At 43.0% G+C, this 24357-nt stretch overlaps 1 protein-coding gene across 1 annotated transcript in view; it reads right to left on the reverse strand.

Annotated features, from left to right (window-relative positions):
• Positions 1-14022, reverse strand: part of LOC115767833 (acetylcholine receptor subunit alpha-like) — a 53240-nt gene extending 39218 nt beyond the window's left edge. Inside the window, exon 1 of the mRNA XM_030712175.1 lies at positions 13968-14022. Within this exon, the coding sequence (XP_030568035.1) occupies positions 13968-14022 (55 nt within the window). The remainder of the gene's footprint in view (positions 1-13967) is intronic.
• Between the last annotated feature and the right edge of the window lie 10335 nt (positions 14023-24357).

The following is a 24357-nucleotide window of genomic DNA, read 5'->3' on the forward strand; positions in this document are numbered from 1 at the left end:
CTGGCATCCTACTCCTGACCGGGGCAGCGGGATGCCTGTCACTCAGCGGCTCACAGAAGCTTGCAATGGGTGTGGATTGCTGTGATGGTGGCTGAAGTTGAGGGACAGGGCTGGGGGCTGAGGGTGGTTCATTTATTGGCTGCTCGGTTGTGTGTTACTTGATGATTATGGCAAATTGATTTGTTTGTACCGTTAGACATGGCACACACTTTGCGGCTTTTAAATGTCGCACGGGCAAGTGGCCGGAAGACAAATGAGCAATTGGCGGTTGTCGCCGGAGGAAGCTTGGAGCAGTGGAGAAGGGCAAGGGGAAAGCAGAGGAGAGGAAAAAAGAGCAGATGTGTGTGTGTGTGTGCGTGATTGCGTTAAGCGGCGCGGTAAGTGAGGCTATAATGATTGCTGTCAGGTGAGAGATAAAAACGGACAGAAGGAGAGACAGGATGATATCTAGAGAAAGTGAGACAAATGAGAAAGTTATCATAAGTTATTGACTGTTAAATGCAACTGCGACTGTGTATCAAAATCAATGGCTCGTTTAAGCCAATGCTAATGCTGCCCAGCTAATGGCAATCGAATGAGTTGACAGGTTGACAAAAGCAGCAGCAGCAGCTGGTGCAGGCTAGCCAAGCTGTGCATGCAGTTGACAGTTGAGCAAGGGGGTCAAGAAGCTGCACCATTTACACCTGAGTGGATCAATTAGTTGTGGATTTGTTGTGTCACCCAGGTTTAAAGCTGACCCCAATACCCGTTGATATTCAGTCAACATATGGAATATACATATTTTTATATCTTGCTGAATGACATGACAGAACCCCGCACACACACACACACACTTACTAAGTACAATATGCACAAGCACAACAAACTTGCAGCGCTTTGTGCAAATTTTGCTGACATGACCAAAGAGGCAAGTTGTAAACTATAATATGCGTTGCACAAGATATGAAGTAGTAAATATAAATAGATACCCACACACACACATACACCTACACACACACACACATGCAGCCCTCAAGTGCAGCTGTAGCAAATTTGAACAGCGACTCACAGAAAAGTTCGCGCTTTGATAAACAAATACAAATAGAAGATGGTTGTGGTGTAACCGAACCCAACCCCAAGCCCACCACCTGTCCCTCCCGCACTCCTATAACAACACTCTACCACCTGTCGTGTACTTTGTGGCGCATAAAAATGCAGTGCAAAATGAGTTGCAGCATATCAGGCGTAAAGCATCTGCGTATCTTACAGATACGCGCTGCCAGCCTGACAGCAGCAGCAGCAACAATTCACAGCGGGCGACTGGCAGCTGGTAGCGCGTAACTGGCGACTGCTAACTGGTAACTGGTTAGTGGCAACTGCTTACGACAAAATTCTAACTGTCACTTTATGCGCAGTCAGTCATGCGTAACCGCTGTAGCTGGAAATGTATCTGTATCTGTATCTGTATCCGTATCTCTAACTGTATCAGCGTCTGTGAATGTGAATGTAAATGTATATGTAAATGTATTCGAGCGGCAACATTCTGCTGATTCTCATTTGTAAGATGTTTTATGGCTTTATTCATAATACAAGCGCAAATCGTATCCCCCACATATCCGAAAGTATCTGTCCCCTGCCTCTCTGTCTCTCTGTCTGTATGTAGGCGTGCCGCTTGCCGTATCTCAGCCAATAATGCTCGTAATTGTTTGCCAATGCCATTGTACAATTGCCAGGGCCGCTCGTCGCAGCATTTCTGACAGCATGCCTGATGCGCCCGTCTTCATCATCGATCAATATACATCAGCAGGGGATATCGTTTGAGCTGCTCTCATTACTTTATGCTGCTGCTGTTGTTGTTGTTTCTGCTACTGTTGGGGCTATGCGTCAATGTCAACATTGATCAATGCAAGGACAAAGACAGCAGCCAACCAAAGTCGGGCCAACGCCCCGGACAGCAGTCGAAAACAGGCAGCTAGCGGGCAGCCCAACACCTTGGTCTGCTCTACTCTTGCCATACCCTGCACACATTGAATGCGTAAATGGGGCATGCCACATTAATTTCATGTTGCATTTCTCCGTAAATGAGTGGTACTAGTGACCCAGTTATTCAGGTAACTGAACAAGAGTTAAGCTCAATAGTTTATAAATAAATAATATTTCGTTTTAAAAGTAATAATAATAATTGGTTTGATTTAAGGTTCGGGTAATTATAAAAAAATGATCGGCACTCCGGGTTCGAACTAGAGGTTAATTCTTTTGCATCGAACTCGGATATTCAATCGATTTAACGGCAAACCGAAAGACTCAAGCTAGGCAGTTTTCAAATACACGAGTCGACAACATGTTTGAACTAATCGTCGTTGCAGCCTAAGGACTCGAGCCCGTAACTACCCGCACTACTTGCAACGGCCCTACTTAACAGCCAAACCAACAATTAAGACCTAATGAGAAAAAACGAGTTAAAATAACAGCACAATACAATCGCAATTGCAATGCTTTTGATAGAATTTAATAAAGACGCGCATGAATGTGTGTGTGTACATGCATACAGAAATGCTTAGAATTTGCAAACACGCGGCCAGCCAAAGCACGTTTTCTTTAATGACTGTGTTTCTTAACTGATATTTATGAAAACAATAGATCCAATAGATTGTACTATAGAATATTCGTGTATTCTCAAAAAGGCAATTGCATTAAAATTGTGACTTTAATTGATGGGTACGACAGATTGGTTTATTTACTTGACTAATAGCTATGAGGTGGTATCGGAGTAGTGGCGATAGCTATAACATGAAAGATACCTGATCAAGAATATATATACGTTATGGGATCGGAAGTGCTTCCTTCTGCCAGTTACATAAATTTGCACATATACATTATACCCCTTTTACTTATTTTTAATGGGTTCAGTGTATAAAAGATGAAAAAGACAAAAACAAAACCTACAATGCGTGAATCGGTGCAACAATTCCGGGCACCAGTTCGAACACGGATTTAAAGGAGTGGAATTTGTCCTGCGGTAGTTTTTAGTCGGAATATATTTAATGATAACCAAAGTAGCTTATGCGTTTATTGCTTATTGGTCCAGTTCGTGCGGCAGGGTATTAAGTATTCGAGCATGTTGAGCAACTTAATTTGTGCTGATTCTCGTACAGGTGCCTGCTGCCGGTGTGAGTGGCGTGCTTATGAGTTCATGAAATGCTCCTTGAATATGCATGAGCCCCTAAGGTACAGCGAGTGCAGCAGCCCCAGCCACAGTTGCTGCCTCTGTGTTGGGGCCTGTGGCTATGCCTGGCGAAGATTTTGAGGGCGGGCCAACGGATGCAGCTTGGCGTCAAATGAGTAGAAGATTAAATTAAATTAAATTATAGAAGCCGCCACGTTATGGCCGGGCCAGCGTAACGTAACTGCCTGTGCATAAAGGGCAGCTCCCCCTGTTAAGCATCTGGTTTAAGCCATTTAGATGTTCTGCTGGAGTTTGGCAAGCCTTGGCAAAGATTCGCTTATAATATGCCTGGTTTGGCGCCGGCGGCGAAAGCTGCCTGTCATCAGATTATGCATAGGTTAAAGCAACAAAGGGCGACTGCCAGTTGCATGGAATGCCGCAGGATACAGCCGCCAGTAGCCACATGACTGGAGGATGCGGTTCTCCCCTGTTCTCTGTGCAGTGCAAGTGCTGCTTGCTGGCGGACAGTCGTGTTTTCCAACATGAAAAATGCATGCGTGTTGCGCCGCCAGGCAGCCAAGATTTCAAGTGACAATAGGCCAAGGGGTGGAAGCGAGGGACGGGAAGCGGTAGGTGGGGCTGTCGAAGGCATGACAACTCGTTGCATTTGCACACTTGCTAATGGCGACACTTGCCGCATTGCTTTGGCGAAAATGGCATAAAATCAGCCTAAAAGCAGGCAACGCATATTTCAACTGCAATCAGTGTGTTTGGGTGTGTGTGTGGGTGTGATGTGTGGGTGTGCCTGTGTGTGTGTGCGACAGCTGCAAAGAGTAAATAAATAAGCAGACAGTGCAAGCAAAAAGGAAACTCAACTTGAAGATAAATGCAAATTTCTGCCGCACTCAAAGCAGCGCTGCCAGCGTCGCAGTTGCAGTTGCAGTCGCTGTCGCAGTCACACTCACAAGCACAGTCACAGTCGCGACTACAGCTCGTTTTTGTCATTTCCGTTAAAGTCACTTTTGTGGGACGTTTGCTGCTGCATCCAATTTTTCTTTTATACTCTGTTCCTACGTGTTAATAGAGCATATTGAGTTCTGCAATGGTAGTTAGTATATAAGTACTCTATATTTAGGTTCCTTTATCAGCAATAACTAAACTTGATCCGAGCGATATTATATTGGAGCGTAATACTCTATTTAAACAAGTCACGAAGGACCGCCCTTCGTGGCTTATAATTCGCAAGTGGTTATTGCTTCAGACTGGGAACAATTGCTTAAAAATTAGGAGTTGTTAGCAAAGTCTGCTAATGATGAACTGAGAGGTTCTTGAAATAGCTATACCCTGTTGTTGTGGGCCGTTATAACCTAAGACAACATTAGATTAACATTAGATCAAGAATAACGTTCTATGATTTACGCGCCTTCAAAAATAATTTTGGCCAAGTTTCAAAGTGACTGTTTGAAATGCCTAACTTTATTGGCGACGTGATCTTATGGAAACAGAGTATTGTAAAGTTTTGTGGCTCGAATTGGAACGTTTTTCATATTGTTTTTTTCTGTCGTGAACCGTCTTCCTTTGCGGTTTGTCATACTTCCTGCTCTGTGGCATTGCAATTCTTTTGCTGGAACTTGAAATTGTTCAAATGGATGTGGCGGGGGCGTGGCCACCCAATTCGCGCATGGACTCATTTGGCCGCACAGTCGAGGCAGCGTCAGAAACAGGGACACAACAGACAACAACTTCATTTATCAAAACGCATTGGCTGCGTCGGCAAATGTCCTGTATGCCACCCTATGGCCTCCGCTTGCCCATCTCTCCCTGCAGCATGCCCGGCGCATAACCTAATTTAATGCCGGGCCAAATCAGCGAAATGGCAGCAACTTATTGTCGTTGTTGTTGCATTGTTGCATTGTTGCTTGGCAGCTGGCGAACATGCAACACAATACGCGCACCATGTTGCATGCAAGTTAAAGCCAAAAGCCAAACACCCAAAATTACACAAATGCTTTTCAAAATGTAACTCCAAATGTAATTTGTGCTGGCCAAATAACAAAACTAATCTAATTTTGCCACACAGACTGTGATAGGTTTGCAAGCTCTCTTCCTCACCGCAAGAGTCCTTCAGCTAAGTGGCACGTGTCTGAACCGAGATAGATGTGGCCTATACTTAATATGTTGCATTGATTTACATCAATTGATTCACCTGGACACCAATACTTGGGCCATAAACTCTGTGCAGCCTAACAAAGCTCTGAGATCAGTTGTTAGGACTTATTGCTTAAACTGTGCAAATAGCTTCGAGTCTCAAATCTGTTACAAGATTTTGTTGATAATATATGTAACTAACGTATTGGAGAAAAATGTATCAAAGATACTCAATACTCTTTTGTCTCAATCAAATTAATTCACTATTTAAACATGGCGACAATTCTGTATATGTATCGAGTGTAAGTCTTCTTTGGTAGTCGGCATATTGATGTTTGTCAAAAGCGTATATTAATTTTGTCTAAATTTGCGGTGTAGACGGTGTTGATAGACTAAATATTTGAGATGTTTGAGCTTTAAACAAGTCGATTACTGCATAAATAAAAGGTGATGCATTGGCTCAAATATAACATACTTTGACTCAAATAGAAGGACATAAATGGACTAAAATATAAACTTTTTATATGTTACCTACAGCAATAATAAATATCTTATGTAGAGGCAATACATTCACAGAATAACGCTCCCAGTAAATTATACTGGGAATATAATCAATATTATACTTTTGAATATAACCAAATTAAACATTTTTAAATTATATTAAAGCCATACGAAGAAAATGTGCTGTATAATATAAATTAGAAACAATACAACAATAATTCTCATAATAATAACTACAAATTATAAATAGCCCGTTCATTGCTCGACAAAAAAGAATCAGAAACTTTTTTAGTTAGTTTGTTTGCTTCGAAGGACTAAATTAATTGGATGACACCGACACGGGTAAAATAAATTAATCTCTAATTGCTTGAGCATTGTCTTCGTGTCAGCATCGATTATTGGTCTAATTGGCTGCAGGACATGAGTGTGACCGTATTTTTTCCTTTTTGCTAGTTCGGCAGAAAGTCTACAAACATACTGCTCTAGATTAAACCAGGCACATATTGTATAGTTCAGCAGCAGAGTAGCTGACTTTTCGCACTGACTGTTGGGCAACTGATTGGCGCCATTGAACCTAAACAAGTACTGAGTAGTGAGTAGTGAGTAGTGGTATTTCAAAGAGCATTCGTGCATTCAGTGCTGCCAACTTGACGCAATTGAAGTCAATGCAATCTGCCAGCGGCAGAGGAGGCTGGCCGCAACACTGCAGTAAACAACATACAAATCGAATGGCAATGATTGTATGCCCTTTCCCCTGATGTCCCGCTCGTGCTGTGCCACGATGCATTTTCATTTGTGTAATTACATTGGCGCATTTTCAAACAACAATTAGCGCGTGTTGGCAACTCTGGCTGTGGGACGCGACTCGCGTTTACAAAACGCCGCAAAACTTTTCAACTGCTGCGTTGAGGTTGGAGGTCAGAGCTGATAGATTGGGCGGAGGACTGGAGTTGCAGGCGGCAGGCTGTGGCAACATCATCAATCATGCATTTGAAAAGTTTATTAAAGAGCATGAGAGAAGGCGCTGCACCACAGGGTGCGAGAGAGAGCGAGAGAGTTGCAAGAGTGCTTAAGCGCTAAAAGTTTTCAATGGCTTTTGCGCTTTCTGCCTAACAAACTAAGTCGGGCAAATGTTGAAGCAAAGTTTATGCAATTGCAACACACACACACACACACACACACACGCACACACATGAACATCAATTCAAATTTGGCCGTGAAAGTCGTCGACGACGTCGCTGATCGCATTTCAATGACAAAAGTAGGCCGGCAATTTACCAGCATGTGAGGGGTGCTGAAAAGGGTTTTACCCACTCTTTGGAGAGCGGTATTGGGGGAGGGGGAGGGGGGTTGTGGCTTGCTGCTTCATGGTTGAATGGCTGCCGTTGCTGTGCTTCCTCTTCCTCCTCTTGTCGTTGTGCAAAGTTTTTTCATTGCTTTTGTTGGCGGTTTTCACTTTCGCTTTATAAACTAGCATAGCCTGCAATAATTTACCGCCCCCCGCCACCCACAGGGCGTGTGCGAGTGTGTGTCCATGCGTATTTTCATCAATTTTCAATAATAATAGCAGTTAGTGCCTGCGATACTGGGCAGGCCAAGTAGCTGAACCGCCCGTGGAGAAGCTGAAAGTACTTCAATAAACTGCAGAAGCTATCCATAAGCTAGTGTAAAATACAGTACACAAAACAAAATGGGGTGGTCGAAATGAACCTTTTATACCCTGAACCCATTAAAAATGGGTATAAGGGTATATTGTATTTGTGCGAAAGCCAAATGTATGTAACAGGCAGAAGGAAGCTTCTCCGACCCCATAAAGTATATATATTCTTGATCAGCATCAATAGCCGAGTCGATCTAGCCATGTCCGTCTCATTATTATTATTATATTTTGGAAGCTATATGTCAAGTTTGGTGACTCTAGCTCTTATTATTTACCAAAATTGACCAAAAAACAGGATATCGATAGAGATTTTTATCGATTGCTTGGAAACGGAGGAAGTTATCGATTATCGGAAACAAACTCGATCTGCAAAGGAACTAGGAGCATCTACATCTAATTTCTTATTTCAAGTCTCTAGCTCTTATAGGTTCTGAGATCCTTGCGTTCATACATACGGACGGACGGACGGACGGACGGACAGACAGACGGACATGGCTAGATCGACTCGGCTATTGATGCTGATCAAGAATATATATACTTTATGGGGTCGGAGAAGCTTCCTTCTGCCTGTTACATACATTTGGCTTTCGCACAAATACATTATACCCTTGTACCCATTTTTAATGGGTTCAGGGTATAAAAATACAGTACTTTTATAACATGTGTTTTTAAAGCGTGACTCAAGTTGAGCACACATTAATTTACCCAAGCTCTGCTTAAATTGGGATGAAATCAGGCGAATTATAATTAAGATATGCTAAACCTAGATTATTGAATGTGGAAAGTTAGGCTCACGAACCGTAGCTTTGAGCACGATTTTAGCCATTCACCAACTTACGGCACATTTTTGTTAAATTTAGTCAGATAGGCCATTTAATTACAGTAGATACTCTACATTTACTTTGCTTGATAATCATAAGCAACGCATAAAGTTAACGCAAGTGCCTCGATTGTTGGCCATGCTGTGCCACAAAGTTAGGTGGCATGTTGCAAGTGCGTTTATCTCTGTTTCTCTTCAGCTCTCTCTCCCTCTCTCTTGCTCTGCCCCCTTTTTTTTTGTGCCTTTCCTCCCCACTTTCTGGCTGTTTGTGTTTGTTAAGTTGCGCGTAGACGGCAGCGTCGCAGCTGCGGTCATGAATCATGCCAAAAATTGCGGCGTCGACGCTGGCGACCCAAATTCTGATACTTGCTGCATTTGAAGCAGGCAGACGACGACAACAACAACAACAACAACAACAACAACGACGACGACGACGACGACGATGCTGTTGGCCATGAAGAAAACGCTGCAGACATTGCAGACTTCGACTTTGACTGCGACTGCAACTGCGACTGCGACTGCGACTGCGACTGCAATGAATTTGTCGCACTGCCAGTGCTGAAAAGTGGACGTGCTGGGCGTGCTGGGCGTTTTGGGCGTTTCGAGTCTGGGGCACGCCCCATTTTGCAAGTGGCGTCGTCGTCGTCGTCGGCGTCGTAGCACTTCACTTTTCTATATTAGCGCCACGTAAGTGCAGCCGCAGGGGCGTGGCAATTGCATTACAAATGGGCGAGGGGGAGCCGAGTGTGCAAATTATCTCATACCCCGCAAACTTCAGCCTGCCCGCCGCCCATTCGCAGTAGATAAAAGAGTCAGACAGCTGAAGAAATAAGATACAGCAATAGAATAAAAGACAATGCGAATCTGACACACTCTACGGTATGCGTTGATAGTATGATCTATAATGATATGATATACCTATATCTAAATATATATGATATAGCTTATGAATTGGTATAACGATAAACGACTAATAAAATATATGCTTGATGGACAATAAATTGAAATTGCAATTGAAATGGTCTGGATAATGCGATGTCATCAACTTATGGGTTGTATCCGCCGTCATTTGCCCATACGGAATGTGAGACATTCCACTGGTACCATTCGCATCTGTGAGGAGAGCCAAAAAGCTGCCTGAGTCGCTCCAAAAACGACACTAACGCACAAGACATTCATTACGATTGCAGCATTTTATAGTGGAATCTATATTCTCTAAATGTTTGACTATATGCTAAGTATAAACGCGAATGAGGCTACGAATGATATTTACGTGACACATTGCTTTCATTCAAAACGAATATGACAAGCATATCAAATCATTTCAAATTTTAGCCTCATTTATGGCAGTGGAATCGATACATAAGCAGTTGTCTGTCAGTGGAATCAGCATTGTCAGAGCTCTGCAAACCAATGCTGCAGACCAGATCTAAGCCGAATAGCTTCGAGCAAACTTACTTTTTACTATGAGCCAAACCCTAAACCGAAAAAGATATGACAATGGATGTTAACGAAGCGAACTTAAGGGCGGGAAGGTGGCTAGATTTCATTTTCTTGGGTTCACAGCCCTGTTCTAAGTTAATACAAGTAATTAATGGTCAAGCTGACATGTCGCCTGCCCATTTAGTCATATTTCAACGTCCAAGTTGGGGTTTAACTTCTGACTGCCTTGGGTCAGTGATATGCCAAAACATAAGCAGCCTTTGTTGTGCAGTGTAGCCATAGAAAAAGAAGTCGCCAGCGGCAGTGGAAAAGTGCTCTAAGTTGTCGTCTGGCTGCTGCTGCTGATGCTGCTGTTAAGGGCGTTACTTGCAGCTCCTCACCTACTAACCGCACTCCCTACAAGTGGACGTGTGCGTGTGTGTGTGTGTGTGGTTCGTTTAATGGCCACAAAGCGGAAACTGGAGCGTGGCAACTGACGGCGACGTTGTAAAAATTGCTGCAGTTGTTGCTGCTGCTGCATTAGCAGCCATTTGCAGCAGCTATTGATGCGCCATGTTCTGTCTTTGTGTGTGTGTGTGTGTGTGTGTGTGTGTGTGTGTGTGTGTGTGTGTGTGTGTGTGTGTGTGTGTGTGTGTGTGTGTGTGTGTGTGTGTGTGTGTGTGTGTGGCGTGCCTTAGTGCTATTTATTTATGTTTGCTGCGGTGTCTGCTGGGCAGTCGAAATGATGACATGAAAAATTGTGCTGCCTGCCTTTGGGCGCTGCTGCTGCTGCTCCTGCTGCTTAGATTCCTATTACCGGGCCTGAGGCAGCTCCAAGATACGAGATACGAGCAGCATTGCCCAGCCGAGCTTTTCATGTTTCATGAATTTATGGCTTTTTAAATCGAAACAAAATTCGATGCTTGTTTAAGCCGCACCAAATGTGCCAAAATGTGAAATCGCATAGCTCGGGAATGCCTACATGACAACAGCGGCAACAACAACAACAAGTATGTGAAAATATTCCAACTATGAAATACCCTGTTTGCAGCGTCACAGGTAAAAAGTGAAAGGCAACGAGAGTTTGTCGCAACAATATTTAAGAGTTTGCCCGGGCCAATCTTTCTGTTTCAAATTTGAGATATGGTATCATTTTTCCACACATTTTCCGTCCGTGCAAAATATAAATATACACGAACTAACTGATTCCTTAAGCTTGAATTATATTTTACATATTTGAAGATGAGTTTGATGTCGATCAAATAAAGAACATTCAGTTGGAATTAAAGCTTCCCGCCCATTCCGTGGGCTTTAATAATGAGCGTGAAGCTGAACACATATTCCACTTGCAAAAAGTAAAATAAAATCAATTTTTAGACAAATTTTTGGAATTGTGTTGGTACAATCGTAATCCGCCAATTTTCCACAGCTGCGAATGGAATTTCAAAAATCGTTGAAACACGTATTAATTAAGTTTTTATGTAGAGTCATGCAAATGAGTTTGACGCCAAACAAACGAAACTTAAACCTTCGCTCATTGATTTTCATTTTCCACCCGGGAGAGATTGATTTTGCAACACATTTCAAAATAACTTTTATGAGGATTCTTGGACATGCAACCCAGCAAATCTTCAAGCCCAATTTCTACTAAGAAAGAAGAAATGAGTATGAGACCGATCGGTAAGCAATCAAAATAGTTTCAAACAATCATTTTCCACGAATTTTTCATCTTTGCGGGTCGGTTTTTGTAGAACCTCGTCTAAGCCTATATGTAGAATATACCTTTATAGAATATGTCAATGCCAGCGCCTACGCAAAACGAATACGCTCCATTTGCTTGGCAAAAGGGGTGGAGAAACAACAACAGTAACCACACACATTTGGCCAAGCATTCAAGATTTATGAAGACTCTTGCATTTTTATTTACGATGCGAGAACATATACACATAAGCGTAAGTATGTACATAAATTCGCGTTAGGTTCAGGTCCTTCAGTGCGGCTCCTTTCTGGCTGGGCCTCAAGGAAAGGATTGCCTTTAATTGCAGTCCAGCTTCTGTTTCAGTTTTGGTTTCGGTTTCGGTATGGGTATGGGTTTGGGTTACGGATACGGTTTCAGTTGTCCTCTTGCAGCTAGCCGCAAATGTTGCCGCGCCATTAAGCGCAACGTTGACGGCGGCAGCGACAGCGGCGCTGGCAGCGACTGCGGTGTCAACTGCGCTGCCGGCCTTGGCGACGCGACGCGCATAAAAAATGAAAATCAAATCGACGACACGCACAGTGGAGGCAATGGCGACTGACGGACAGAGCCGAGTCGGGCCGGGCAAGGGGCCTAGGATTGGGTCAGCTGGGGCCAAGCGAGCGAGAGTGTGAGTGTATGTGCGTGCCTGGGTGTGGGTGTGGGTGTGGGCATGTATGTGGGCGTGGTCGCTGCCTTGTGCTAGTTTTCGTCTGTGCAGGCAGACAAAACGTTTGCTTGCCACAGCTGTGGCAGCTGCGGCCTCATTTCGTACAAGCCGCTAAAACTGATGCTGGCACGTTGACCAAGTCCGAGTCCAGCTCGAAAGTTCGAGTCCGCGTTCGAGTGCGAGTGCGAGTCTTAGTCCGAGGCGAGGCGTGTCCGTGTCCGTGTCTGCGTCTGTCTGTGTATCCTGCTGTTAGCTGGCATTGTCCTTCGTCCTTCGCGTTGTCAGTTGTTTTGCCGTTCACTGTTAGCTGTTAGCTGTTGGCCACGTCCAACGTCCAACATCCAACGCCCAAAACTCGATTTCATTTGCACTTTCCATTTCGTATGCGCCCAGACAACATGTTTCCTAATCTGCCAATACCCTGCATGCAGACAGTCGCCTGCTCCAACTGCTCCATATCAAAATCCAAATAATATGTATATAAGCATGTGTGCGTGCGTTGAATAGCAAGCATTATAAACGAGTACTCGTACGTATTCATGACTATGAAAGTATGATTATCATCATATCATATTATACCAGATTTTTCTCTTCCATGTTTTCACAATTCAAAATAAATCGTATTATTGTATACTCAAGATTCGACTAGAATATCATAGAGATACTCAACGTTTTGTGTGTTATTTAAATCTTTTACGGACTCGGCTAATAATATATTTATATCATACAATATATTTTATTTGCAGCTCGATTTCTTCAAATATTTAAATCTAAAAAAGGACGAGAGCACAGCAGCTCAGAGATTAAGTAAGCCAAGAAGGGATTTTCTGACCGATATTTTCAATAAAATTTAGTAGTCCGAATTACAGAATTGACAGAAGGATAGTGTAGCTTGTAATTGCTGGGTTTGGTCAAAGTATAGATATAGATAAAAAATAACAGAAAAATTGAACTTAATAATAATTGGCGAGCTATGGATAATAGACGGAAATTGCATATTCGTGAAGAGCATGTTAGAGCTTGCAAGTGTCAAGATTAGTTAAGAACTTAATTTTAGAACGATCACTCCTATACGATTAGTCCGATTCTGCGGAACCGAAAGACGGTTTCACGACGAAAGCTTTCAAATTGAGACTCTAGTTTGCAAAGAAACTGCCAGACGGAGGGGCGGGGAGACGGAAATCAACACTGATCAATAATACATATACTCTTAGGACTTATAGACACCTTCTTCTTTTCACACTTGAACCAAACATTCTAATGTCCGCTACAAGCTCTAAATTAACAGGGCTTTGGTATATGTCATTTATTTTTAAAAAGCTTGTAATTTCTCTATAGTTTTGGGAAGAAGCAGAATGGCCGCTGCTCAAATTGCGGCATGCGTACCGCATTGAGCGCATTGTTAATGTCCAGCTGATGGGGGCTATTTTATTCTAAAAAGAGCCAATAAATTTGACCAACTGTTGGCCCAAAGACGCCATGGATTAGACTTTGCGCTTGGGGTTAGGATGCTGGTCCGATTGTTAACAAAAAAAAAAAGAAAAAAAAACTAAAATCAAGCTGCTGCAATAAATGCCTAGTAAAAGTGCGCACCCCCCTGGACAACCCATCCCTTGCCCCATGGAGCTGCCAACTCTGAAGCACTCGGGTGCCTGAACATTTCTGGCTGTCCAGAAATGTTGGTCGCAATGTCAGGCGATTGTTTTTTGTGTTTGGAGTGCTTTGCGTGGCTTTGTTTGAGTTGCCACTTGAGGCAGGGTTGCTGAGGGGGTCTTTTGGGATTGGGTCGAGGTCTTAACCGAAAGAGAGAGGGCTGGAGCGGGGAGGTGGCGCTTGGGCTAATAAATACGAGTGTGCGGTACTTACTTGATATAAATGAAAGCACAAGAATCATATCTATGGTCACTTGAAACCACTTCATCTCATTTCCCTCTGCGCGCTGGTGTTGAGGGCGTTGTGGGCGTGCCAGCGACCTTGCTGTTGCTGTTAATGTTAATGTTAATGTTAGCGCTTATTGCTGTTGCTGTTGCTGTTGTTGTTGTTGTATTTGTTGTGGTTGCTTTTCCAAGTATGCGAAATAGCTGCACTTTGCCCACTGTGCTTGTTGTTGTTCTTGTTAATTTTGTTGTTGTTGTTGTTGTTATTGTTGTTCTTGTGCGTTACATGCATTTCAGTTGTTGTCGTTGTTTGTGTTGTTGTTGTTGTGGATTTGGCAGCATTTATTTACATGTTTATTAGAACTGTTTCCACTGTCACATTAATTTATACGATTTAGTTATGTTTTTGCCCATCGTCCATTGTTCAGTTGGTTAATTAACTTTAATAAATTAGTTGCATATCTTTTGTTGTTATTGCTGTTTGTTTGCGAGCTCTAGTCGGCATATATATATATGCTCATCTATATATATATATATATATATACATATATGCATATATACTTATTCTGTGTATATATATTGTAAATACATATATTTGTTACTTGGCAGTATTCGATTAAAATTCTTTAAATGTGCTTTTGACGCTTCCCCCTTGATCCCTGCTCCTTGCGATAATCCTTGTGCCGCTGCTGTTGCTGCTCCTTGTATTGCCCCGCCTGCTAGTCCCTGTTTCATTCTCTGTTGGCTCTTTTGGCATTTGTTGTTGTTGTCGCTGACTGAGATCTGAAAGCAAATAGAACGTTTGCCGCACATTTAATTAGTATTTCTTATATATATTTGTTACTAAAAATTGTATTCTTTTATTGTTGTTCGGCACGAACAAATTTACCAAGAATTAACGAGATTTGGCCACAAAAGGTCATTGTAAAATGCAAAATTTAAAAATACGAAACGCAATAAACAAAAGTTAGCCATGATCGACTGGTTGATACCCTGCACTACACAATGGACTCTTTTATGCCCTATATCTTATAGACTGTCACAGCATCGAAATGTCAGCTCTAGCGCCGAATGATGGCCTCAGTAACACGGTCTTTCGCTGAGTATTTTGCAGGGTATGTGATAACTTTGGCTATGGCCTGCTTATCCTGTTTCCTTGTGGGCACTGGGGCAAAACTTTGTCAAAATCCAAATGAGCTGCTTTTGGGCATCACTTGGTTCGCTTTTTGTGTTTTCCTCTAGTTTTTCACATTTTCTTATGCAAATTCATTTTAATTATCATTTTGCGTCTTGCGCATCTTTTGGCACAAATTGAATTGTTTGGCGACAGGCAAACAACGGCACAGAAAAAAGTACAAAAGCAAAAATAAATTAGAAAAAATAAGAATAAATATAAATATAAAAAATGAAAAATTGTTCCAGGCGCATAAACATTTTGTGAATTTCAATTTGTTTACGTGGCTCAAAGGCGCTTTCAGGCTTATGCAAAGTTGCTTTTATAGCATCGTAGAGGGTATTAGAATTTCGTCTCGCATTGTGTAACGCACAGAAGGAGATTCCTTCAAAGTCATCAATTATATATATCGTACATATTTGATCAGCAGGAACAGTCGAGACTTGTCTGTCCGTCTTTTTGTCTCTATGCTAAACAATCTCTCAGTTTAAAAGCTATATTTTATTTGCTAAGGGACATCTTGCTCTAACAGGTACTTTACAGTATGTCAATCTTGGCTGGATCGAGCCACTATATCATTAAGCTGTAAGATATCTGCAACACACCTTATCATACTTACAAATGATATGGCTCCTAGAGGAGCATTCGATCGGCTTTTGTATAAAAGCACTTCAATGCCATATGTTTGCTAGAGTATTTAATATTCGGCGTGCCTTGCGTTTTTATGTTGTCAGCCTGCCCATGACCTTTGGGCCGGCAGCTTACCTTGCCCACTGCTTTGCATAATTTAATTAATAATACGAGGCTCAGCTGGTCCTAATCCTTGGTTTAATTACTGTGTGATATAGTTTAGATGAAAATAATTGCTGTCGTTGTACAAAATGTTCATTTGGTTAGAAACTTGGCATAATTTACGCAGTGGCAAAATATTATTTGCTCAGAAATACGCACCAAATGGGGCACAATCCGATCGAAACATCATTTCAATTGTTAGCCTCGAAAAGCTAATTAGGCTTAAGACACGCCCCTTCTTTCAGGAAGATACGGGGATAGAACGTGAGAGAGAGGGAGAAAGAGAAGTCAGGTCTCGAGAATCAAGTGTTAAAACTCTTAACCTTGTCTTAACTTCAAATTAAATGTCTGGCAAATTGAAGAGTGCTCGTGCTGCCATACAGTTTTACAATTTAATTTTTGTGTGGCAAGCCCGGCAAGTTGAGGCTTAAGGCCGCCTACCCGCCCGCCAAAAATGAGCATTGAAGGCGTGAAAAGCATTTCGGAAGTAATTTGGGAAAATGTCATGCATGCAACGCGGCGTTGTCGGGAAACGCGACCTGTCCTTCATTCGCGCCCCGTTGCCAGCTCCTTCAGCCAGTCTCCTGTAACAGCAACGGCCTTCCTCGAGCTGTCAAATATTTAAAAGAAAACCCATAGTGGCCTGCAGCAGCCAGCCAGCCAGCCAGCCAGGTGGCAGGACGACGACACGTTTTTGATGCAACAAAAGATGCCAAGTGTCAATTTAAACAGCCGTTGCCAAAAAAGAACAAAAAAAAATGAGAAAAAAATAGACGGAGCAAAGGAAAAATGTGCCAGGGGCACCTTTGGCTTGCCTACATACCCTATACCCAGGTTCATTCCCATTCTTATGCTCATCCCCAAGCTCATTCTCAGCCTCATTCTCGTTCTCGTTCACGTTCACGTTCATGTCCTCATCGTCAGCGTCAGCGTCAGCCTCATCCACATGCTCACCCCATTCATCGTCATCCTCATCAGCCTCATCCTGCTCAACGTGCTTGCCAGGCACTTGAAACAAAAAGCCAACGTTGACAGCGTTTAAGACGCTCGCTTGGGCATTGTCCTTGCGTGCCTCACTGGCTGCTGCCTGCTAGCTGCTAGCTGCTAGCTGCTTGGTTGACAGCGCAAGGCTTCGCTTGTCCTGGCCTGCTCCCATCCTCGCCTGTTGTCTTTTCATATTAAATGCATTGCGAGATGTGCAAGAAAAAAAAAAAAAAAAACAAAATAGACAGAAATATTCGATTTTTCGTCAACGGCGGCTGACAACTTCCGTTAGCAGCGCAACAATGAAAGCCCCCAACCTCCCCCCGCCGTCTCATTGCCCCTAGCCAGTGCCAGTCATTCAGCAGCTCCCCAGTCATGACAGCTCCCCAGTCAACAGCGTACCAGGCTCACAACCTTCCATTCGCTGCCCCTCAACCTTTGGCCTCTCTCTCTCCCTTTGCGTCGCCGCCCATTATGAGCGCTCATTAGGCGGCGCTCGCGGCATGCCAGTCAAAGAGAGACACGACCCCAACAGCAACAATGTATGTGCCCTCTCATGTTGTTGTTGTTGTTGTAGACCATAAAACGCCACATAGGGCTTAACAATTTGTTCATGCAACTTGCAACGCCGAATATTTGATGCAGCGCCTCAGCCTTTGCAGCTTCCTTCGCCAAACAAGTTTTTCCTTATATATATAAGAAACTTAACACATTAGCCCAACCTGGCACATATGTTAAATAACTGGATATTATTATTATAACTAATCTAATCTGCAATCTAATATCTTCATTACCAAGAGCTCTTTTGCCTACGGCTAAGACAATCGATATATTGGCTTGAACTCGCACCCTAGTACCTCTTTTATTATTTGTGATTGGGTTACTTAAAATGACTCACAAAGGAGTGCAAAATTACTGGATAGTAATTATCACAATTCCCAAAACATATGTTCGCTATATCTCAATTGATTTTAAAAAATTTCTTATACATTGAACTCAAAGAAATTGTGTAGTTGGGCTTTGTTCAAATGTGTCGAACAGGCAAAAGGAAGCGTATCCAAACCCTTTAAAATATATATATTCCTGATCGGTATATACAACTGAGTTGCTTTAGCCATGTCCGTCTGTCAAAGTCTTTAGCCTACAAAATCTAGACAGAAGATATGATATGTACACTTTTAAGCCCAACGCACAAGCTTAACATTATTCTATATCCTGCGCATTTTATATTATCGATAAATATCGATTTAAAGGCATGTTTCTTAAGAGTAACTTCTAGATTATAAGAGCTTGATAAGCCAAACTTCATATGCAAGTTTTTCTACCAAAAATCAAGGCAACTCCTTGACTGATATTAGATTAGACTCTGGTGTATGCATAATCATGTATAAAGTTAGATATCCAGGAATTTGGCAACTTCACAGTTGTAGATTCGACAGTGCGTTTTCTGTAGACGTTTATTTTATATCTCACATAATATAATATAATAGCTTTTTAGTCTTGTCACGTTTTTTCAATTCAGTTCAGTTTAAGCGTAATTCAGCGTAGTTCGCAGCACCAATTTCGCACAGTGTGTGTGATAGGGTAGGGGGGGCGTATAAAATCCTTGTCTCGTCTCACTGAACGACTCTCAGTATCTCATTGTTGCTGTTGCTGATTTTGCTATTATTACATGCATATTTTGTGTAATGAGTGCGATTAGCATTCTCAATGAAGTGGGGGTTAACAATGTGCTCTGCATTTCTAGTCAGACGAGACCTGCTGCTGAACTCCTCAAGAGCTGCTCTGCTGTCGTTGGCATTGTTGTTGCCGCTCTTGCTGCTGCTGTTGCTGTGTCATCAACGTAATCATCGACATCAACATTTCAAATTGAGCAACACTATTAGCTTTGCTGCACACCCACACAGACAGGCGCACACAGTCACACACACCTAGACCTGGAGCTGTGTCTGATCAATTGCCGCGCTTATTTATGAATTGCTTCTAGTTCAATTTCAAGTCACCGCTCTTGCAGTCGCTTTCTCCTGCTCTCTCTCTCTCTTTCTCTCTTTCTCTCTCTGTCTGTCTGTCTCTTCATCGTTAGCTATCTCTCTCGCTGGCCACGCCCTCTATTGTGTCGTCCTTGCCGTGCGCCTCTTTAATGTTACCCACTTTCTTATATTTTTGTGCCCTGTCGCATTTTTGCAGCGTTATCCTTTCGGGTGTCCTTTTTTTGCTTTACGCTCGTTTTCGTTTCGCTTTTGGCTGCCATTTTGGCTCATTGTCTACTTATTTTGCAGCAGTTGGCTGGCTCTTCGATTGCCGTGCTACAGCCGTGTGTCCTCGCCCTCGGCCTCGCCCTCTTTTTAAGCCCTTGTGCGTGCGTGCGCCCCTGTGTGGCACGTTGTCCTTGTCAGCAGTTCGCAGTTCGCAGCAGTTGCCTTGCAACGTCTTCTGCATTTTTTTGTGTGTGGCCTGCAATTCGCACACACTCACACGCATACATACATTCGCACAGAGAAAGACTATTTTCGATAACTGCGTCTGGCAAGGCGACAACAACAACAACAACAACATGAAGAAAAACTGTGGCATGTAGCTGACACGCGACCTAGCTGCCAGGTCTCAGTGCCACCTAATATCCCTGTTGTTGCCGGTACCCGTTACCAGGTTCCCTGCTTTCAGCTCCTGATCCCAACCTCATATCCTCATCTCCATCTCCATCTTCGTCTCCATCGCAGTTATAGTCTTAGCCTGTCTGACTTCGCCATCGCCTTGGCAGTTGATTTCTGTCACAGCTGCTGCTGCTGTGATTTGTGTTTCCTTGTCTGCGCCATACATTTGTGTCTTTTTTTCTGTTGCCTACTTTTCGGGGGTAGCTTTAAAATTTATTGCTCATACGCCCTGTGCGTCAGCTACGCCGCATTTGCGCATTTGGCCGTAATATTCGTGTATTTATACACATATCTGATGCTAAGCCGTTAGATCGTCGGCATAATACGGCCATATATCATGAGAACTTCAAGTGAAACTCAATCTCGTGCAGAAAGTGAAAGCTGAATGTGAAAGTGAGCCGAGCGGCAACTGGAGCTGGGGCAAGTCAAAAATAAAAATAATGATGAAAGCTACCTCTTCGTATGCCCTGTGCCCATCGCGAATCTCTTAAAGGGGTATAATCCATTTTTGCAAACTTATGTAACTGACAGCAGGAGACAAATTAGATCCCATACGTTATCTATACACATGCATATATTGTAACAATATATCCTGACTGACGGACTGACTGATTGATTGACTGACTGATCAATTGAATGATGCCCAACACTTAAGAGCTAAGAAGCTGCATTTCTCGATGTTATCTTATGTGATGTGCAAACTTAAAAGGGGATTTGTGAAATTCCACTCGGAAGCACTGTTATTCGCAAGCTTGTCTTTCATCATCTGATAAGCTTTAAAGTTACTTTCTAAGATTTTTAGAGAAGTTATTGGAGTCGTATTTCACACTTTTCAATATGAATGTTTGAACGGTTTTTGGGCACCAATCTAAGAAAGTTAAACGGATGAAACACTAGCAATTTTATTTTTTCATCCATTTTACATATATAATATAATATTATATATTAAATTATATAATAATATAATAATATTATATAATATAATAATTAATTTAAGAGTAGAACAGGGAAAAGTGCCAAAGTGTACTTGTGCACAAATAAGTATGTCAATTGAGGGTATCTGCTAGTCGGCCTCTGGCAACTAACATTCATACACGTTTTCAGTGACCTTCAAAGAGTGTACTAGATATTCACATAATTCTGTCTTATCTGCGAGAGATGAGGATAATTCGAATGCGCCGCAAGTTTTTAACCGCATTTCGTATTAGCGTCTGCCCTTGTCCTTCTGCTCTCTAGTTAAGTTTCTTACAGTTTCTTGTTTCGTTTAATGCACTCGCTTTATTCAATTCAATTCCGCCCCGGCCCTCTTCCCCTTCGGCCACCCCCTCCCCTTTACAACCACATAACTGATCCATCTGCATCTTAGCCTGGCGTTTTGGTCGTTTCCGCTTGGACAGCGCCCGTCCGCGCGTAACTTGTTATTGCCGCTTGCCAGCTGGGCAGCTGCAGCACTTTTGCTGGGCCCAAGGATTCTCGTTGCCGGTTCCTGTGCTCCTGCGCTCTCATATTGACAGAGCCGAGTGCCACTTGACTGTGCTGGCCGCCATTTTGTTTGCTTCATAAACAAAATGAGGCACTTGGGCAATGCTTGTCATAATGTTGGCATTGCTGTTGTGCTTGTTGTTCTTGTCTTTATACCCTGAGCTCACTAAAGATGGGTATATAGGCTGGGGCAACAGACAGTAGAAGGCATCTGCGAACCTCGTAAGTGTGCGATTACTATGTCGGTATCACGGAAACGCCGAATTGAATTGGCTATACATCCACCCACTTTCATGATATCGAAAAATATCGATTTAAAGGCATGCGATCTTAAGCATAGCTCGAAGATTATAAAAGCCGGATGCACGGAACTAGGTATGTAGGTTGTGGTTAATGTACACAAATAACGCAAAGATAACGCATATTTCCTATTTTAGAATACCTCTACTCACTTCCTCCAAAGTATAGACCAATTCTTGCAGGTACAGGTCCATGGGAAGACAAAGCACAGCTGGGCGCTATGCTCAGGGTATATACAAGTCGGGATAGAAAACTCTTACTTGTTGTTGCAACGGTCGTCACAGCCTTCGTTTGCTTTGTCATTTGAGCAACTGCTGTTTGCCAGGTGAAGTAGTTGTTGCTCTAATTAAATTGCGGCCCGCTGCATAGGCACTTGGCCCGAACTTCGTCCGGCCCAGACCAACCGTTTTCACATCAGCAGCATGTTGACAGGCGTAAATAAATCAAATTAAATAATTGCCGCTCACATTGTCATCTCGTACAAAAACTTGTACAACATTGGCCAGCACAGTAACCACGCCCACATGCAGTTAGCGCCCACAAAGAACACAGCACACACACGCACATTGGCATGCGTCCATTCGGTTCGTCCGCACCGGATGCTGCTAAACAACAAAAACAAAAAAACTTTTTGTTTTACATTAACGTGCCCCTTTAGCCCTTCCCCTTGCCCTATGGCACTTTCACCCTTTCGCCCACTGGCCCTTTGACCCTTTACTCTGGCCAACTTCACACACCCATTACCCTACCGCTTGGCAAACTAACTACATACCTTGAAACAGAAATTGTTTTGCACATTTTCAACATAATTAAAACATTTTGCTGAGCACACACTCACTCTCACGCACACACACACACTCACACACTTGTATAATGGGGGTCACTTCCTGTCGGCGCGCAACTTCCGCTCATGGCTGCCGTTTGACGTTTGGCGCCAGTTGACTAAGTTAACCAAGCACAGCCCAGAACAGGGAGGGGGGGGGGGGGGGTGTTGGGGGTTTTGAATATAGCCAGTTACTGCAACTGCGGCATGTGAGTGTATTCACTTAATTTTGCACAGCATTGCAACAAATAATATGATTTTAATAGCATTCGAATACTTTGGCTGGCACTCAGACAGTCTCGAAAATATTTCAAATATATATATAACTAATATAGTTGTTAGTTTATTTACAATTCCCGTTAGTTATGGCAATGAATAGTTGACTTTGGGTTTTTGGGTATTCACATATGATTGTGTATTTTGTGTTGAATAGCTCTCGAATACACTCGACATTTAAATTGCATTCACTTCAAGCACTCACTTGGCAGTTACACTTGCAAACACACATACACCCGCGCACACACACACACACATACCCCCGCATACATGCTGGCCACAATTTGGCCTTTTAGCCGGCAACAGCGGCTCCTCTAATGCCATTTGGCCCGCAGGCGGATGCAATTTTTTTTGGTCGAAAATGAAAGCAAATTTTGCGCATTAAGTAAGCCATAATTGAATGACGTTTCATAAGCTGCCAGCCAACGATGCTCCAAACTGCCTTGCACACACGCACACACACTCACTCACACAGGGACACACACACAATGTTAACTAGCTGCCATATCAGCTGTGGGTGTGGCCTGAAGCTGAAGCTGTTGCAAATTTAAGCGGCGCGACGGCTATTGGGCAGCGTGGCGAAGTGTGTGTGCGTGTGCGCGTGTGTTTGAGTGTGTGTGCATGCAATCAATTATGCTTTTTATGTCAAATGCCATGAGAGATGGGCTGTTGTCGCCGTATTCTGGCAGCAACAGCCGCTGCCGCGACTACATTAGCGTCAACAGCAGCAAGAACAGGAGCCGAATTGCCAACCAAAAAGCTGCTGGTTCCATGCGACATTTTATTAAATCACAAATAAACAACAAAATCAACAGAAGCAACAACAACTTTGTTCTCGCACATTTCTACAGTTTTCAATTTCAATTTAATTCCGCTTTTTGAGTTACTTTTATTGGTTCATTTGCATATTTGAAGGTCCCCCCACGCTCCCTTCTGTCATCAATTTTGTGCACTATTTGGCGTGACCAGCATTATGGAAGCCCTCATCATCACGATAATCACCATCAGTCTCATCATCAGCATCATCATCATCATCAGCAGTGGCAGCTATTGCTCTGGCTGTTGCCTTTTTATCCTCTTATTAATTCCTCAACGCGTTCGTCTTCATCTTTCTGGCTTCTAAGCTTGGCCAGAGCGCCTTTGTCTGTCCTCTCTATGCCCTGCCCCCTGTTCAATTTGTGTGGGTGTGTGTGTGTTTGCTTAAATGTCGAATCGTTCAACCTTTTATCGCTTAAAATTTCAGCAAATATTTTGTGTCTCCTTCGATGCTGCTGGCATGAAAATCTCATTTAGCCTGTCAAACAGCCGCCTTCCCATTCTGTCATGTGGCATAGTCATCACCCGTCAACGCCTCGCCCTGAACTATTAGCCCCGTTAACAAAATTAGCACACACACGCTGCTTGACAGGGCCGGGAATTTTTTTGTTTTTGTTTTTTCAACTTTTTTTTGAGTCTCTTTAGCATTTACTCCGTTCAGCGCTGGGCCATATCAGGACTTTAAGCAGCTTCCAGCTGACAGCGCCTGTCAATTGTCGTCGTTGAGGTACCCCACGGCTACAGTGGGTCAAGGGCCAACCACTGTGTCACTCGAGTGGCAGCCCAACAATAACACTAACGCTAAGCGACTCAAAGTTCAATTCAGCCGGCCAGCGCTTCCTCAAGTGCATGTGCTCCAAAGGAACTATGCCCAGACACTCTCACACATCTTACGTCATCATGTATTAACCCACTTGAAACTAAAAGCAAATAGGCGCACATGTTTATTTTTAGTGAGCTTTATAAACGAACCAGTTTAAGCCCCAAATTATTATTATTTTGCTTGCCATGAAACGAACCCTTAAACACATTAGTTAAGCTTTAACCAAACCATATTAAAAAAAAAAACAGCGAGGTT

The sequence above is a fragment of the Drosophila novamexicana genome, unplaced genomic scaffold (assembly GCF_003285875.2).
Source record: "Drosophila novamexicana strain 15010-1031.04,08,12 unplaced genomic scaffold, DnovRS2.1 tig00001466-arrow-arrow-pilon, whole genome shotgun sequence".
Classification (NCBI taxonomy): Eukaryota; Metazoa; Arthropoda; class Insecta; order Diptera; family Drosophilidae; genus Drosophila; species Drosophila novamexicana.